This window comes from Salvelinus fontinalis, chromosome 3 (assembly GCF_029448725.1).
Source record: "Salvelinus fontinalis isolate EN_2023a chromosome 3, ASM2944872v1, whole genome shotgun sequence".
Taxonomy (NCBI): domain Eukaryota; kingdom Metazoa; phylum Chordata; class Actinopteri; order Salmoniformes; family Salmonidae; genus Salvelinus; species Salvelinus fontinalis.
Window position 1 is genome coordinate 52,933,750 of NC_074667.1, and position 18,415 is coordinate 52,952,164.

General features: G+C 39.7%; 1 protein-coding gene across 3 annotated transcripts in view; it reads left to right on the forward strand.

The window, feature by feature from the left end:
• The window catches only part of LOC129851113 (caM kinase-like vesicle-associated protein), a 101,794-nt gene that overhangs the window by 78,527 nt on the left and 4,852 nt on the right, over nt 1-18,415 (forward strand). For all 3 annotated transcript variants that reach the window (XM_055917380.1, XM_055917381.1, XM_055917382.1), the window contains 8 exons: nt 3,839-3,946; nt 4,241-4,372; nt 6,444-6,518; nt 7,109-7,247; nt 15,008-15,128; nt 15,898-15,973; nt 16,253-16,389; nt 16,568-16,646. In XM_055917380.1, coding sequence (XP_055773355.1) covers nt 3,839-3,946; nt 4,241-4,372; nt 6,444-6,518; nt 7,109-7,247; nt 15,008-15,128; nt 15,898-15,973; nt 16,253-16,389; nt 16,568-16,646 — 867 coding nt within the window. The remainder of the gene's footprint in view (nt 1-3,838; nt 3,947-4,240; nt 4,373-6,443; nt 6,519-7,108; nt 7,248-15,007; nt 15,129-15,897; nt 15,974-16,252; nt 16,390-16,567; nt 16,647-18,415) is intronic.

The window sequence follows — 18,415 nt, forward strand, 5'->3', positions numbered from 1 at the left end:
CACAACACACTGTCCTCGCCTGCACTACACAACAGACTGTCCTCGCCTGCACTACACAACACACTGTCCTCGCCTGCACTACACAACACACTGTCCTCGCCTGCACTACACAACAGACTGTCCTCGCCTGCACTACACGACACAAACTCTCTCCTCGCCTGCACTACACAACAGACTGTCCTCGCCTGCACTACACAACACACTGTCCTCGCCTGCACTACACAACACACTGTCCTCGCCTGCACTACACAACAGACTGTCCTCGCCTGCACTACACGACACAAACTCTCTCCTCGCCTGCACTACACAACAGCCTGTCCTCGCCTGCACTACACAACAACCTGTCCTCGCCTGCACTACACAACACACTGTCCTCGCCTGCACTACACAACAGACTGTCCTCGCCTGCACTACACAACACACTGTCCTCGCCTGCACTACACAACACACTGTCCTCGCCTGCACTACACAACAGACTGTCCTCGCCTGCACTACACGACACAAACTCTCTCCTCGCCTGCACTACACAACAGACTGTCCTCGCCTGCACTACACAACACACTGTCCTCGCCTGCACTACACAACAGACTGTCCTCGCCTGCACTACACGACACAAACTCTCTCCTCGCCTGCACTACACAACAGACTGTCCTCGCCTGCACTACACAACACACTGTCCTCGCCTGCGCTACACAACACACTGTCCTCGCCTGCACTACACAACCCACTGTCCTCGCCTGCACTACACGACACAAACTCTCTCCTCGCCTGCGCTACACAACACACTGTCCTCGCCTGCACTACACAACCCACTGTCCTCGCCTGTGCTACACAACACAGACTCTCTTCTCGCCTGCACTACACGACATAAACTCTCCCCTCGCCTGCGCTACACAACCCACTGTCCTCGCCTGTGCTACACAACACAGACTCTCTTCTCGCTTGCGCTACACAGCACAGACTCTATCCTCACATGTGCTACACAACACAGACTCAACACAGACTCTATCCTCACCTGTGCTACACAACACAGACTCTCTTCTCGCTTGCGCTACACAACACAGACTCTATCCTCACATGTGCTACACAACACAGACTCAACACAGACTCTATCCTCACCTGTGCTACACAACACAGACTCTCTCCTCTCCTGCGCTACACAACACAACACACAATACACTCTCTCCTCGCCTGCAATACACAATACACTCTCTCCTTGCCTGCAATACACAATACACAATACACTCTCTCCTCGCCTGCAATACACAATACACTCTCTCCTTGCCTGCAATACACAATACACAATACACTCTCTCCTGGCCTGCAATACACAATACACTCTCTCCTTGCCTGCAATACACAATACACAATACACTCTCTCCTGGCCTGCAATACACAATACACTCTCTCCTTGCCTGCAATACACAATACACTCTCTCCTGGCCTGCAATACACAATACACTCTCTCTTCGCCTGCAATACACAATACACGCTCACGTCGCCTGCGCAACACAACAGACTAGGCCTGCGTGATATGGCCTAAAAATCAAATCTACAATATATTTTTACTATTTTCTATATTGTAGAATAACAATGAAGACATCAAACTATGAAATAACACATATGGAATCATGTAGTAACCATAAAAGTGTTAAACAAATCAGAATATATTTTAGATTTTAGATTCTTCAAAGTAGCCACCCTTTGCCTTGATGACAGCTTTGCACACTCTTGGCATTCTCTCAACCAGCTTCACCTGGAATGCTTTTCCAACAGTCTTGAAGAAGTGCCCACATATGCTAAGCACTTGTTAGCTGCTTTTCCTTCACTCTGCGGTCCTACTCATCCCAAAACATCCCAATTGGGTTGAAGTCGGGTGATTGTGGAGGCCAGGTCATCTGATGCAGCACTCCATCACTCTTTTTCTTGGTCAAATAGCCCTTACACAGCCTGGAGGTGTGTTGGGTCATTGTTCTGTTGAAAAACAAATTATAGTCCCACTAAGCGCAAACCAGATGGGATGGCATATCGCTGCAGAATGCTGTGGTAGACATGCTGGTTAAGTGTGCCTTGAATTCTAAATAAATCACAGACAGTGTCACCAGCAAAGCACCCCACACCATCACACCACCTCCTCCATGCTTCACAGTGGGAACCACACATGCAGAGATCATCCGTTCACTTACACTGTGTCTCACAAAGACACGACGATTGAAACCAAAAATCTCAAATTTGGACTCATCAGACCAAAAGACAGATTTTCACCGGTCTAATGTCCAATGCTCGTGTTTCTTGGACCAAGCAAGTCTCTTCTTATTATTCGTGTCCTTTAGTAGTGGTTTCGTTGCAGCAATTCGACCATGAAGGCCTGATTCCTCTGAACAGTTGATTTTGAGATGTGTCTGTTTCTTGAACTCTGTGAAGCATTTATTTGGGCTGCAATTTCTGAGGCTGGTAACGCGAATTAACTTATCCTCTGCAGCAGAGGAAACTCTGGGTCTTCATTTCCTGTGTTGGTCCTCATGAGAGCAAGTTTCTTCATAGCGCTTGATGGTTTTTGCAACTGCACTTGAAGAAACTTTAAAAGTTCTTGAATTCTTCCGGCTTGACTGACCTTCTTGTCCTAAAGTAATGATGGACTGTCATTTTAAAAATGAATTTGTAATTTCATCTATCTTTTAACAGATAGGGCATTCTTCTGCATACCACCCCTACCTTGTCACAACACAACTGATCAAATGCATTAAGAAGGAAAGAAATTACACAAATTAATTTTCAACAAGGCACACCTGTTAATAATTGAAATTCATTCCAGGGAGCTAGTTGAGAGAATACAAAGATTTAGCAAAGCTGTCATCAAGGCAAAGGGTTGCTACTTTGAAGAATCTCAAATATAAAATATGTTTTGATTTGTTTAACACTTTTTTGGTACTATATGATTCCATGTGTTATTTCATAGTTTTGATGTCTACACTATTATTCTACAATGTAGAAAATAGTAAAAAATAAAGAATAACCCTTGAATGAGTAGGTGTGTCCAAACTTTTGACTGGTACTGTATTAACTCATTCACTTATCCAGATAGATTCTCTCTCCAAAATCAAACATTTGTCAATACACTCCTTTCTTTTCATGACTTCCAAAACAACTCTATGGCCCTGTCTTTAAGAGACGATACAATACCCCCCAAAAATAACAAAATAACATGCCAATTAAGCTGTCCATAAACTCCTCTACAGTAAATTTCGATAGGTTGTTCTCCAGCTTCACTCAGTGCTCTTAGAGAGTAGTAGAAGCAGCACTGCGATTAGGTCCATAAATGTCATGCGGAGCCTATAAAGCGCTTTCATTTTTCTGTGTCCTCTGGTGTTCTGCTCATAATCTGTCGCTCCTCTTCCCTGATTGGAAATACTTCACTTGTTGCTGTGGCAGGCTGGCAGCCTCGCTGATGGAGCACAATGCAGTAGAGTTTCTATTCTCCTGCTCAGCCTCCATTAGCATTTGGACCCCCCTGTCAGTCAGTTGCCTGCTGCTTTTAAAGTTGAGTCGCCTAGCAGCTCCTTGCATCATGCTCTGCAGCTCATCAAAATGTGGTTTTGTTAATAGAAGATTATCAAAGGCTTGTTACATTAGCCACGTGAAACAATCGGCTCAAAAGTCGTACCATACTGTCTGCTGGCGTTGGCCAGCAGTCAGTCCCTCTTTCTCGCCACTGGTGCCATGTTTCATGATTTAGGGATCCTGTTTGATGTGGTGTGTAATAATGTACAGTCATGGTAAATAGCGTGTGACATTCATTACATGATTCCAGGTCTTTCGATCTCTCTCTCTCTTTCAGGGCAAGAGTGGCCATGCCATTTGGCTGTTTAACGCTCGGGGAAAAGAAGGATTACAACAATCCCTCTGAGGTGACTGATAAATATGACCTGGGACAGATTGTTAAATCGTAAGTATGCTGCTAGTGGTCCACCAGACTAAACAAACAGGAAATACAGGAAACCCACCATCAACCCTCTAGTCTGTGTTTTTCCTTTGTGTATGGCACCAGATTATTTGAAAATGTACTAAGTAAAAAATCAATAAGGACAAATGTGTTATTCAAGTCCACCTACAATGTATAGGAAGGCTGTTCCCATAGCCATAATGATAAAATCATAGTCAAGGCTTTACTAATTTAGAAACCCATTTACGTTTACTTTGGATGTTTATAAATGTGTGATTTTGTGCATTTCTTTTTCAGGGAGGAGTTCTGTGAGATCTTCAGGGCCAAGGACAAAAACACACTGAAAATGTTTACTTGTAAAAAGTTCTTGAAAAAGGATGGGAGGAAAGTTCGGAAGGCTGCAAAAAATGAGATCCTCATTTTAAAGATGTGAGTTGCTTTAATCAACTTTAAACTCTGCCGTCTGTCATTTTGTGTCTGCGTTCACAAAACTATTCTCTGTAAATGAATTTTGTTTTATAACAGATGGTTTATTATTCCTGTAGGCTATGTGAATGTGTAATCTCCATGAGGAATAAGATGTTTCGTTTCTATACACTTCATCTTTTGAAAGACAGAATGCGCACAGTGGACATCCATTAGAGCGAAGAACAGAGAAATGTCTGTAGCATTTTTTATGAAAAAGGAAAGCAAACATAATCCCACTGAATGATCACACTGGGTAGCATTATTTTCTCCAACAGTGTTTATCTCCAACTATCTTTCTCCCATTAGGCTCCTTATTCATCATTCTGTGGCAACCTCTCTTTCATCACATCCCTCTCCAGTAAAACCAACATTAGCATAACCTGAGCCTTATCAAACAATTTGTTACAGGCAGCAGGGAACTCAAAGAACACAGATGAAAAAGCCAATGTACATAATGGAAGATGAAAGTGTCATTTCTTGAAGGGTTATCTAATACTGTGGAGTCTTTTCTCCCAATATACTAAAGCATGACCTTCATCGGGCTTGCAATTTCAATTGGTTTCTTCAAATTCTCGAACAGGAGGATTTTATTTATTTTCTTGTGGTTGGTGGCCATTACTTTCAGTGACTGGAAAATACACCAGTCTGTCAGTCCAATCCCCTGAAGCACCATTGAAAGCCAGCAGCACACCTACCACATACGGCCAATGGTTTCCATGTTGTCTAACATCTTAAGTGTTACACTCTGCATTGTTCATCACCATCAAGCGCTATGATGAAACTGTCTCTCATGAGGACCACCAGAGGAAAGGAAAATCAGAGTTACCTCTGCTGCAGAGGATAAGTTTATTACAGTTACCAGCCTCAGAAATCAGCAATTAACTGCACCTCAGATTGTAATTTACTGAGTTCAATAACAGACACATCTCAAAATCAACTGTTCAGAGGAGACTGCGTGAATCAGGACATGGTCGAATTGCTGCAACGAAACCACTACTAAAGGACACAATAATAAGAAGAGACTTGCTTGGGCCAAAAACACAAGTAATGGGCATTAGAACAGTAGAAATCTATCCTTTGATCTGATAACTCCAAATTTGATATTTTTGGTTCCAACCGCCATGTCTTTGTGAGACGCATTTATTTAGAATTCAAGGCACACTTAACCAGCATGGCTACCACAGCGTTCTGCAGCAATACGTCATCCCTTCTGGTTTGCACTTAGTGGGATTATCATTTGTTTTTTTAACAGGACGATGACCCAAAACACACCTCCAGGCTGTGTAAGGGCTATTTGACCAAGAAGGAGAGTGATCAGATGACCTGGCCTCCACAATCACCCGACCTCAACCCAATTGAGATGGTTTGGGATGAGTTGCACCGCAGAGTGAAGGAAAAGCAGCCAACAAGTGCTTAGCATATGTGGGAACTCCTTCAAGACTATTGGGAAAGCATTCCAGGTGAAGCTGGTTGAGAGAATGCCAAGAGTGTGCAATACTGTCATCAAGGCAAAGGGTGGCTACTTTGAGGAATCAAACATTTGGAGTATATATTTATGTTTTTAATACTTTTTTGATTACTACATGATTCCATATGTGTTATTTCATAGCTTCGATGTCTTCACTATTATTCTACAATGTAGAAAATAGTAAAAAATAAAGAAAAACCCTTGAATGAGTTGGTTTGTCCAAACTTTTGACTTGTACCGTAATGCCCTCATAAACAGACATTCAACTCATACATGAAGCACAGTACATTATTTATGGGTATACATTTTTCCTCCATTAAGAAGATGTTTAAGCATACAGATCTCACAGTCCTTTTTTAATTAAATTGATTATTTACTGATGCATTCTTTCCTGCACATGGATGCCGTTCCTCTCGGCATGGCTGACTGTTGGAGTGTGTTATTCATTAGTGTTAATGTACTGATATACCGTACTGTATGTGTTTCAATGACGGCACCCTCATCTCTCTCCACCCCTCACACTCCTTTTGACTCTCCTCTCTCCCCGTCGCCTGCTCTATCCAGGGTGAAGCACCCCAATATTCTCCAGCTGGTGGAGGTCTATGAGACCAGAAAAGAGTATTTCCTCTTCCTTGAACTGTGAGTTGAGTTGTCTGATTGGCTGAGATTACGCTCCTGTCTTTGCAGCAGCAGGAGTCTATGTGTTGATTATGCACTCATGGGGAATGAACTGTAGTAGCCGGAGGCTATGTAGATATGAGCACAGCTCTGAACTCCCCTTCTGCAGCCTTCATTTGGTATTCAGATATTATTCATTTCTGGTTGCTCCATATTCTCATCAGTCTGTGTTCTTGGGGATTTGTTGCATTACCATAGATACATTAAATATATGATACTCATCTCCTCCAGGATTGCATTGATTTGTGGGTCTGTAATTCTGGTCATAAGGTAAACTATCAGAGATCAGAGGAGAATCCAGTGTTGAAATGAATGAAATCATCACATTAAGCAGGTTTGGTGGATTCCATGATTTTGTCGAGGCTGTAATTTCTATGGTAATATATAGTAATGCAATTTTTCAACCATATTTTCACATGTTCAAAGTGTCTCTGTGTCAGTTGTATTTTTGAAAAGTATCTGTGAATGCTTTGATCTAGAGACATTGTCAGGCTCAAAGCATCTACAGTAGGTCAGCACCATACTTCATGCTGCTCATGTTCTTCCCACAGTGCTACAGGCAGAGAGGTATTTGATTGGATCCTGGACCAGGGCTACTATTCCGAGCGCGACACCAGTAATGTGGTCCGTCAGGTGTTAGAGGCCGTCGCCTACCTTCACTCCCTGAATATTGTCCACAGGAACCTCAAGGTACTAAGCCCTGGGGCCTCTGATGGTCAAGGGGAGGACCCCAATATACTGTAAATGCCTGAATGTTGAGCAGCACTCCTTCTTTTAAATGCCACAGGTTCTTTAAAAGTAATTGACGTGTTGAATTACTGTAGGTTGGAGTATATACAGTATATATATATATATATATATATATATATATATATATATATATATATATATATATATATATATATATATATATATATATATATATATACACACACAATGTTGTTTTGGCTCTGAACTCCAGCACAAATATCACACCCCCAAGAAATGATTGTAATGGTGAGAGGTTAGCATTTTTTGGGGGGGGTATGATATTTGTGCATCTAACTTTCTCACTCATCATTAATCATGATTCATTCAGGATTATCTGTAATCATGGTAGCATCCACATTCATGTAGAAGTGTTTAGAAACATATTATATTCTTATTTACAATAAAAGTTACTCCAAAATGACATAATACATTATTTACCATTAATTTCTATTGGGCACAAAATGATCTGAAACAACCAAAACAAACAGCAATTGCATCCAACAAATTAGCAAATTAGCTTGATGTAGTCACTGTGTGCTATGAATATGGGATCAAATACTTTTTACTACTTTAATACACATAAATGAATTTGTCCCAATACTTTTGGTGCTGTAATTTCTAAACGATTCTCCCAATAAAGATGAAAATACCCTCAAATTAAAGCTGACAGTCTGCACTTTAACCTCACAATCATTGTATAATTTCAAATACAAAGTGCTGGAGCCAAAACAACAATAAGGAAATGCACTGTCCCAATACTTTTGAAGCTATACTATATACAGTGCCTTCAGAAAGTATGCACACCCCTTGACATTTTCCACCTTTTGTTGTCTTACAGCCTGAATTTAAAATGGATTCAACTAACTTTTATTTCCCTTTGGCCTACACACAATACCCCATAATGTCAAAGTGGAATTATGTTTTAAGAAAGTTTTACAAACAAATTAAAAATCAAATGCTGAAATGAATTGAGTCAATAAGTATTCTACCCCTTTGTTAGGGCAATCCTAAGTAAGTTCAGGAGTAAAAATGTGCTTAACAAGTCACATAAAAAGTTGCATGGACTCAATCTATGGCAATAATATTATTAAACATGATTTTTTAATTACTACCTCGTCTCTGTACTTCACATATACAATTATCTGTAAGCTCCCTCAGTCGAGCAGTGCATTTCAAACACATATTCAACCACAAAGACCATGGAGGTTTTTGGGCACCTATTGGTAGATGGGTAAAAAAAAGACATTGAATATTCCTTTGAGCATGGTGACGTTATTACTTACACCCAGTCACTACAAAGATACAGGCGTCCTTCCTAACTCAGTTGCCGGAGAGGAAGGAAACTGGTCTTGGATTTCACCATGAGGCTAATGGTGACTTAAAAACAGTTACAGAGTTTAATGGCTGTGATAAGAGAAACCTGAGGATGGATCAACAACATTGTAGTTACTCCACAATACTTACCTTATTGAAACAGTGAGAAGAAGGATGCCTGTACAGAATAAAAACGTTGTTTTGTTTGCAACAAGGCACTAAAGTAATACTGCACAAAATGTGGCAAAGCAAATTCACTTTTGTCCTGAATAAAAAGTATTATGTTTGGGGCAAATCCATTACAACATATTACTGTGTACCACTCTCCATATTTTCAAGCGGTGGCTGCATCATGTAATGGGTATGCCTGTAATCGTTAAGGACTGGGGAGTTTTTTGCGATAAAATAATTAATGGAATGGAGCTATGCACATGCAAAATCCAAGAGGAAAACTTGGTTCAGTCTGCTTTTCAACAGACACTGGGAGATGAATTCAGCTTTCAGCAGGACAATAATCTAAATAAGAAGGCCAAATCTACACTGGAGTTGCTTATCAAGAAGACTGGGAATGTTCCTGAGTGGCTGACTTACAGTTTTGACTTAAATCTGCTTGAAAATCTATGGCAAGACAACAATGGTTGTCTAGCAATAACCAATTTTACAGAGCTGGAAGAATTTTTAAAAGATTAATGGGCAAATATTGTACAATCCAGGTGTTCAAAGCTCTTAGAGACTTACCCAGAAAGACTAACAGCTGTAATCACTGTCAAAGGTGATTCTAACATTTTTTTTATTTATTTTTTTATTTTATTTATTTTATTTTTTAGGGGTGGATCAGCTTAGTATTGCGGAAAGAATGTTGCTTCCAATGTAATTGTCTGCATCATTTCCATTCCCCCATATTTTTTGGGGTAAATATATATATCCATACACGTATGCATACATATACACATATATACATACACATACCTATATAGACATACATACTTTTTTTAAAGAATATGCCTTTATTATTATTCCCCGCGACCCTACCACCAATCCCCCAATTGGAGTAAACTTATAAACACTTCTGCTTTTACCTTCAATTTCTACATCTTATACCTATCTTACAGACACAGTCCACTTTACAATAGTTCTCTCTTATTTGTTCTTAGTCCTTCCTCTATTTCTGTTGTCCATCCAATTTTATTTCCACTTGTAACTGTGCTATTTCACAAAAGCTCCGCACCTATACACATTTCACAGATCCCGTATGCCCTATATTGTTTATCTTGTTATTAGTCCCACCCTTCAGCTCCACCCAACCCCTCCCATCTATCTTCCAACATCATCCATTTCGGATTTCTATTTGCCATACATTTCTCAACTGTGCTGTGATGCTTCACAAAAGACCTGAACCTTCCTATTCTCATAGCTTCTACAGATTGTAAATTAAAAATAAACATCTTTGCCAAAATAATTATTATATTATTGATTGATTGACTATGGCTTTTCAAATCCCCCAGTATTGCTATCTGTAGCGTTAGTTTTAGGCAAATGTTGCAATTCTTCAGCCATTCCTGGACCTGTGACCAAAAACGAGCTACATATGGACAATACCAAAATAAGTGATCTAATGACTCTGCCTCCTCACAACAGAATCTGCAGAGCTGGGAAGATTATATACCCCATATATATAACATTCTATTAGTTGCAAGAATTTTGTACAGTAATTTATATTGAAAAATTCGAAGTTTTGAATCCGGCGTTGTTTTGCGTATCAATTCATAAACCATGTGCCATGGAATGGGTACATCGAAAATCTCTTCCCAACTATTTTGCAATTTGTATGGCACAGCTGTTAGTTTTTTGGTCCTTAAATGAAATTGGTATATGTTTTTATTTATCACACTTTTCTTTAACCATTTTTGTTCTTTAATACAGGGCCGACATACAAGTTCCTTACTTTTTTCCCCTTCTACTTGCCTCTTCCATTTTTGTGGTAATGCTGCAATTAATTGGTTGTAATTTTGGGTAGAGCAGACTTTTCCATATGTCTGTGTTAGCTGCATGTGTGACATAACTCCACCAGTCCTATTTATGATATCATTCACAAAAATTATACCTTTTTTAAACATTTCTTCGATAAATACAGTTTTTTTATCAATTATTATATTTGAATTTAACCACAATATTTGTTGTACTATTTGTTCCGTCCTTTCAGGTGGATTAAACTGAAATTGCAACCAACTTTCTAAGGCTTGTTTAAAGAATAAGGATATTTTGGAGATTATTTCCTTTTCAAACAACCGAAAGTGAGCAGGTGTAATCTGAATAAAGGGAAAAAGGCCCTTCTTGAACATAGGATGAGACATTCATACCAGTTTACTAGAGAACCAGTTTGGATTTAAGTATAACTTTTGAATGACCGATGCCTTTATTGAGAGGTCTAATGCTTTAATATTTAATAATTTCTGCCCTCCGAATTCATATTCGTTATATAAATAGGCCCTTTTAATTTTATCTGGCTTGCCGTTCCAAATAAAATTGAATATTTTTTGTTCATATAATTTAAAAAACAGGTCACTAGGTGTAGGCAAAACCATAAGCAAATAGGTAAACTGTGATATGACTAAAGAGTTAATTAGGGTGATTTTTCCACAAATAGACAGGTATTTTCCTTTCCATGGTAGCAAGATCTTATCTATTTTTGCTAACTTTCTATAAAAATTTATTGGAGTGAGATCATTTCTTTCTTTTGGGATTTTTATACCGAGTATGTCCACATCTCCGTCAGACCATTTAATTGGTAAACTACATGGCAATATAAAATGTGTATTTTTTAGTGATCCAATACGTAATATGGTACATTTATCATAATTTGGTTTTAATCCAGAGAGGATAGCAAAGGTATCTAGATCCTCTATGAGGCCCTGGAGAGACTCTAGTTGTGGTTTTAAAAGAAAACGTGAATCATCAGCGTACAATGACACCTTAGTTTTTAAGCCATGGATTTCTAATCCTTTAATATTAATGTTTGATCTAATTTTAACAGCTAACATTTCGATGGCAATAATAAATAGATATGCCGATAGTGGACAACCTTGTTTTACTCCTCTAGATAGTTTAAAACTTTCTGAGATGTAGCCATTATTTACTATTTTACACCTAGGGTTACTATACATAATTTTAACCCATTTTATAAGAGATTCCCCAAAATTGAAATATTCTAGGCATTTATATAAAAACTCCAGTCGTACTTTATCAAAAGCCTTTTCAAAATCAGCTATGAAAACCAGGCCTGGTGTCCCCGATATCTCATAGTGTTCTATTGTTTCCAGTACTTGCCTTATATTATCTCCAATGTATCGTCCATGTAAAAAACCTGTCTGATTAGGATGAATAATATCTGACAAAACTTTTTTTATTCTATGCGCCAAGCATTTTGCTAGGATTTTTGCATCACAACACTGAAGTGTAAGAGGTCTCCAATTTTTTAATTGGACTGGATCTTTATATATACCACTTGGGTCCTGTTTCAGTAATAACGATATCAGACCTTCTTGTTGTGTGTCTGATAATCTACCATTTATATAGGAGTGGTTAAAACAAGTTAATAATGGTCCTTTGAGTATATCAAAAAACGTTTTGTATACTTCCACTGGTATGCCATCCATCCCTGGAGTTTTCCCATCTTTAAAGGCCCCAATTGCAACAAGCAGTTCCTCCTCTGTAATTTGGCCTTCACATGAGTCTTTCTGTTCAGATGTTAATTTTACATTATTAATAGGAAAAAAATCCATACAATTAGTTTCAGTTAGTGGAGATGGAGGAGCCTGAAACGAAAACATATTCTTAAAGTACTTTACTTCCTCTTTCAAAATATCATTTGGTGAATCATGCGTGACTCCATCATTTGTCACAAGTTTTAATAAAAATTTTTTGGTAGCATTTCTATATTGAAGATTGAAAAAGAATTTGGTGCATTTTTCCCCATATTCCATCCAGTTCGCTTTATTTTTATAATATATTACACTGGATCTTTCTTGAATAAGTTCCTCCATTTCTTTTTGTTTTTCCTCTAAATTATTCTGTGCCTCTATGGTACCGTTTTTATTGCTATCTAACTGTACTGTTAGTCCTTCAATTTCCTTTGTTAATATGGACTCTTTTGATCTAAATTGCTTTTGTTTTATAGATGAGTACTGAATTGCATGGCCTCTAAAGGCACACTTAAAAGTGTCCCATACAATAAGGGGAACTGCTGTACCTATGTTATGTCTGAAAAAGTCAGTTATAAAATCTTCTGTCCTAGTTCTAAACAATTTATCATCTAGTAGACTTTGATTAAATTTCCAATATCCTCGCCCACGTGGAAATTCTGTAAGAGAAATATATATGCCAATTATGTGATGATCCGACCGCATTCTATCCCCTATCAACACTTTTTTAACTTTTGGTGCCAGAGAGAATGGAATAAGAAAGTAGTCAAGACGACTAGCTTGATTCAGCCTCCGCCATGTATATCTCACTAAATCAGGGTATTTAAGTCTCCATATATCCACTAATTCCAATATATCCATGACATTCATGATTTCCTTAAGTGCCTGAGGGTGATAATTTGTAGTGTGATTTCCTTTCCGGTCTATAGAGCTATTTAAGACCGTATTAAAATCTCCCATTATAATAATAGAGTCTAGTGTTGCTTGTAGAGTTGATAAGTTCTTATATATATTTTCAAAGAAGCTTGGATCATCATTATTCGGACCGTATAGGTTAACAAGCCATATTTGTTTATTGTCCAATAACATATTTAAAATAATCCATCTACCTTTAGGATCTGTTTGGACAATTTGCACATTTGGATCAAAATTATTGTTAATTAAGATCATCACCCCTTTTGAATTTCTTTGCCCATGGGAGAAATATATTTTGCCCACCCAGTTCTTTTTCCACAAAACTTCATCTAAAACTGTTGAATGGGTTTCCTGTAAACAATAAATATTATAATCCTTCTCTTTTAGCCAGGTAAATACTGATTGTCTTTTCTTATTATCTGCTAAGCCATTACAATTGTAACTGGCTATACTTATTTCACCACTTACCATGAGACACACCTTTCATTCTTTTAATCAGAATATATTTTTGTAAACGTACTATTAAAAAGTAACATAATGATTGAGTGTCTATATAGTTGTACCATGATATTTGCATTTCTACTAAGTAAACCTCCAATTGGTCCCTACTATTCCACCCGCTAAAAGGCCTCATCTCGAGATGGCTTGTCATCCCAATGCCCGGCAGACCACCCTCGACCCCCTGTATCCCATAGCCCTGAACCGACTGGGATCCATTCTTTGAAAAGAGCATACAGTTCCATTTACCGAATTGAAGTAAATCAATTGCCATATGCATTTCCATTGCCGTCACCTCGATTTGTATTATATATAGCTGTGGATCATCCTCTATTGTACCTTACATCTTTTACTTCTTCTTTCGCAACAGTTGTGGGATACACACATACACACTCAGCCCTTACCCCCACACAACCATAAGCTCACCATAAGCTCAGATTCTAACATTCTTGTCTCAGTGTTGCAAATACTTATGTAAACATTTCTAAAAACATGTTTTCACTTTGTCATTATGGGGAATTGTGTGTAGATGGGTGAGCCATTTTTAAAAAATACATTTTGAAAGTCACATTTATTATGCAAATATTGTCACGTTCCTGACCTGTTTTCTGTTATTTTTGTATGTGTTTAGTTGGTCAGGGCGTGAGTTGGGGTGGGCATTCTATGTTTTGTGTTTCTATGTTTAGGTCACTTGTAATTAGCCTTATATGGTTCTCAATCAGGTACAGGTGTTTGACGTTTCCTCTGATTGAGAACCAAATAAAGGTAGGCTGTTCACACTGTTTGTTTGTGGGTGATTGTCTTCCGTGTCTGTTTCTGTGCACCACACGGGACTGTTTCGTTTGTTCGTTCGTTTGTGTCGTCTGTACCAGTTAATGCGTTCTTCGTGTTATGTAAGTTTGTTTGTTCGGGTCTGTTTGACTTCGTTTATTATTTTGTATATTGTCAAGTATGTTTAGTTTTCGTCTTAATAAATATTCATGTCGTATCACAACGCTGCGTTTTGGTGAAATCCCTACTCCTCCTCTTCGTCTGAAGAGGAGGAGGACACCCGTTACAAATATACTTGATAAGATTGACTCAGTGGTCTTGCTTTGTTTGAACAAAAAAAATTGGACTCATTTTTAGGCACTTGTGTGACACTGAAGTGTTTGACTGCTTCAATATCTACCTTAAACAGCGATGAAGTCTGCTCTAAGTCTATATGTTTGAATGAGATTACTTTAGCAAAACTTTGGCAAACTTTAGCTGTCGTCCTGTTCCTTTTCTCAGCTCGAGAACTTGGTGTACTTTAACCGCCTGAAGCACTCCAAAATAGTAATCAGTGACTTCCACCTGGCCAAGCTGGAGACCGGGCTCATCAAAGACCCTTGTGGAACCCCAGAGTACCTGGGTAAGGATTGGGGAGGGATTAGTACTTGGGGAAGGACTGGGGACGGGATTAGTACTTGGGGAAGGACTGGGGAAGAATTGGGGAAGGGATTAGTACTTGGGGAAGAATTGGGGAAGGGATTAGTACTTGGGGAAGGACTGGGGAAGGGATTAGTACTTGGGGAAGGACTGGGGAAGGATTTGGGGAGGGGTTAGTACTTGGGGAAGGACTGGGGAAGGATTGGGTGAGGGGATTAGTACTTGGGGAAGGACTGGGGAAGGGATTAGTACTTGGGGAAGGACTGGGGAAGGATTTGGGGAGGGGTTAGTACTTGGGGAAGGACTGGGGAAGGATTGGGGGAGGGATTAGTACTTGGGGAAGAATTGGGGAATGATTGGGGGAGGGATTAGTACTTGGGGAAGGACTGGGGAAGGATTGGGGGAGCGATTAGTACTTGGGGAAGGACTGGGGAAGGATTTGGGGAGGGATTAGTACTTGGGGAAGGACTGGGGAAGGAGCTGGGGAGAGATTAGTACCTGGGTAAGGACTGGGGGAGGAGAGGGGGAGGGATTAGTACCTGGTTAAGGACTGTGGGAGGTGAGGGGGAGGGATTAGTACCTGGTTAAGGACTGAGGAAGGAGCGGGGAAGGGATTAGTACCTGGGTAAGGTCTGGGGAAGGAGCAGGGTATTTTTGAGATTTGGTTTAGGGGAGTAGTTTATGGGAGTGCAGAAAAGCATTTGTGAGAGAAACATCAATAATAATCCTTAACTGTGTTTGTGTCCCTGCAGCACCAGAGGTGGTTGGGAGACAGAGATACGGCATGCCAGTGGACTGCTGGGCCCTGGGTGTCATCATGTACATCCTGTGAGTGGTTTAATTATCGGCATAGGGTCCCATATACAAGAGGGGTTGGCTGTGAGTCTGCTCAGAGGACTGGGGATTAGAAATAATACAGAAGAGCTACAGGAATACTTTACTGAAAGAGACCATCACTGTAATCCACATGCTATGCGCAACACTAGTCAGGGAATCTTATTTATAGGGTATTACCCATTGCAATAAATCATGTCTTTACATGACATTTATGCACATGGTATAACAATACAAGCTGATAAAGAGCTCCTTTTGTCTTGTGGCCCTCAGGCTTTCAGGCAACCCTCCTTTCTATGATGAAACTGATGATGACGACTATGAAAACCACGACAAGAACCTGTTCAGGAAGATCTTGGCTGGGGACTATGAGTTTGACTCTCCATACTGGGACGACATCTCAGAGTCAGGTACATTTAAGATGAAGTGACAGGAGACTGGGTGAATGACAGTTTACTGGGTAAACAGCAATTCAAACGGAAGGATATCATCTGATTACTTTTTCATGTAAAAAATTATAATTTTTCTCTGATTCCATCAGGAGTAGTAACTGCTGTTTGTTGAGATTATGCTTTTATTTTGTTTCAGCAAAAGGCCTGGTAACCCGTATGATGGAGGTAGACCAGGATCAGAGACTGACTGCTCAGGAGGCCATCAACCATGAGTGGTATGGAAAATACACATTATTGACACAGTAGCCTACTATTAGAGATATAACAGAAGACCACAGTACTATGGAGATATACCAGATGACCACAGTACTATGGAGATATACCAGATGACCACAGTACTATGGAGATATACCAGATGACCACAGTACTATGGAGATATACCAGATGACCACAGTACTATGGAGATATACCAGATGACCACAGTACTATGGAGATATACCAGATGACCACAGTACTATGGAGATATACTGGATGACCACAGTACTATGGAGATATACCAGATGACCACAGTACTATGGAGATATACCAGATGACCACAGTACTATGGAGATATACCAGATGACCACAGTACTATGGAGATATACCGGATGACCACAGTACTATGGAGATATACCAGATGGCCACAGTACTATGGAGATATACCAGATGACCACAGTACTATGGAGATATACCAGATGACCACAGTACTATGGAGATATACTGGATGACCACAGTACTATGGAGATATACTGGATGACCACAGTACTATGGAGATATACCGGATGACCACAGTACTATGGAGATATACTGGATGACCACAGTACTATGGAGATATACTGGATGATCACACTACTATGGAGATATACCGGATGACCACAGTACTATGGAGATATACCAGATGACCACAGTACTATGGAGATATACTGGATGACCACAGTACTATGGAGATATACTGGATGACCACAGTACTATGGAGATATACCAGATGACCACAGTACTATGGAGATATACCAGATGGCCACAGTACTATGGAGATATACCAGATGACCACAGTACTATGGAGATATACCAGATGACCACAGTACTATGGAGATATACCAGATGACCACAGTACTATGGAGATATACTGGATGACCACAGTACTATGGAGATATACCGATGACCACAGTACTATGGAGATATACTGGATGACCACAGTACTATGGAGATATACCAGATGACCACAGTACTATGGAGATATACCGATGACCACAGTACTATGGAGATATACCAGATGACCACAGTACTATGGAGATATACCAGATGGCCACAGTACTATGGAGATATACCGATAACCACAGTACTATGGAGATATACTGGATGACCACAGTACTATGGAGATATACTGGATGACCACAGTACTATGGAGATATACCAGATGACCGCAGTACTATGGAGATATACTGGATGACCACAGTACTATGGAGATATACCAGATGACCACAGTACTATGGAGATATACCAGATGACCACAGTACTATGGAGATATACCAGATGGCCACAGTACTATGGAGATATACCAGATGACCACAGTACTATGGAGATATACCGGATGACCACAGTACTATGGAGATATACCGGATGACCACAGTACTATGGAGATATACTGGATGACCACAGTACTATGGAGATATACCGGATGACCACAGTACTATGGAGATATACCAGATGACCACAGTACTATGGAGATATACCAGATGACCACAGTACTATGGAGATATACTGGATGACCACAGTACTATGGAGATATACTGGATGACCACAGTACTATGGAGATATACTGGGTGACCACAGTACTATGGAGATATACCGGATGACCACAGTACTATAAAGATATACCAGATGACCACAGTACTATGGAGATATACTGGATGACCACAGTACTATGGAGATATACCAGATGACCACAGTACTATGGAGATATACTGGATGACCACAGTACTATGGAGATATACTGGATGACCAC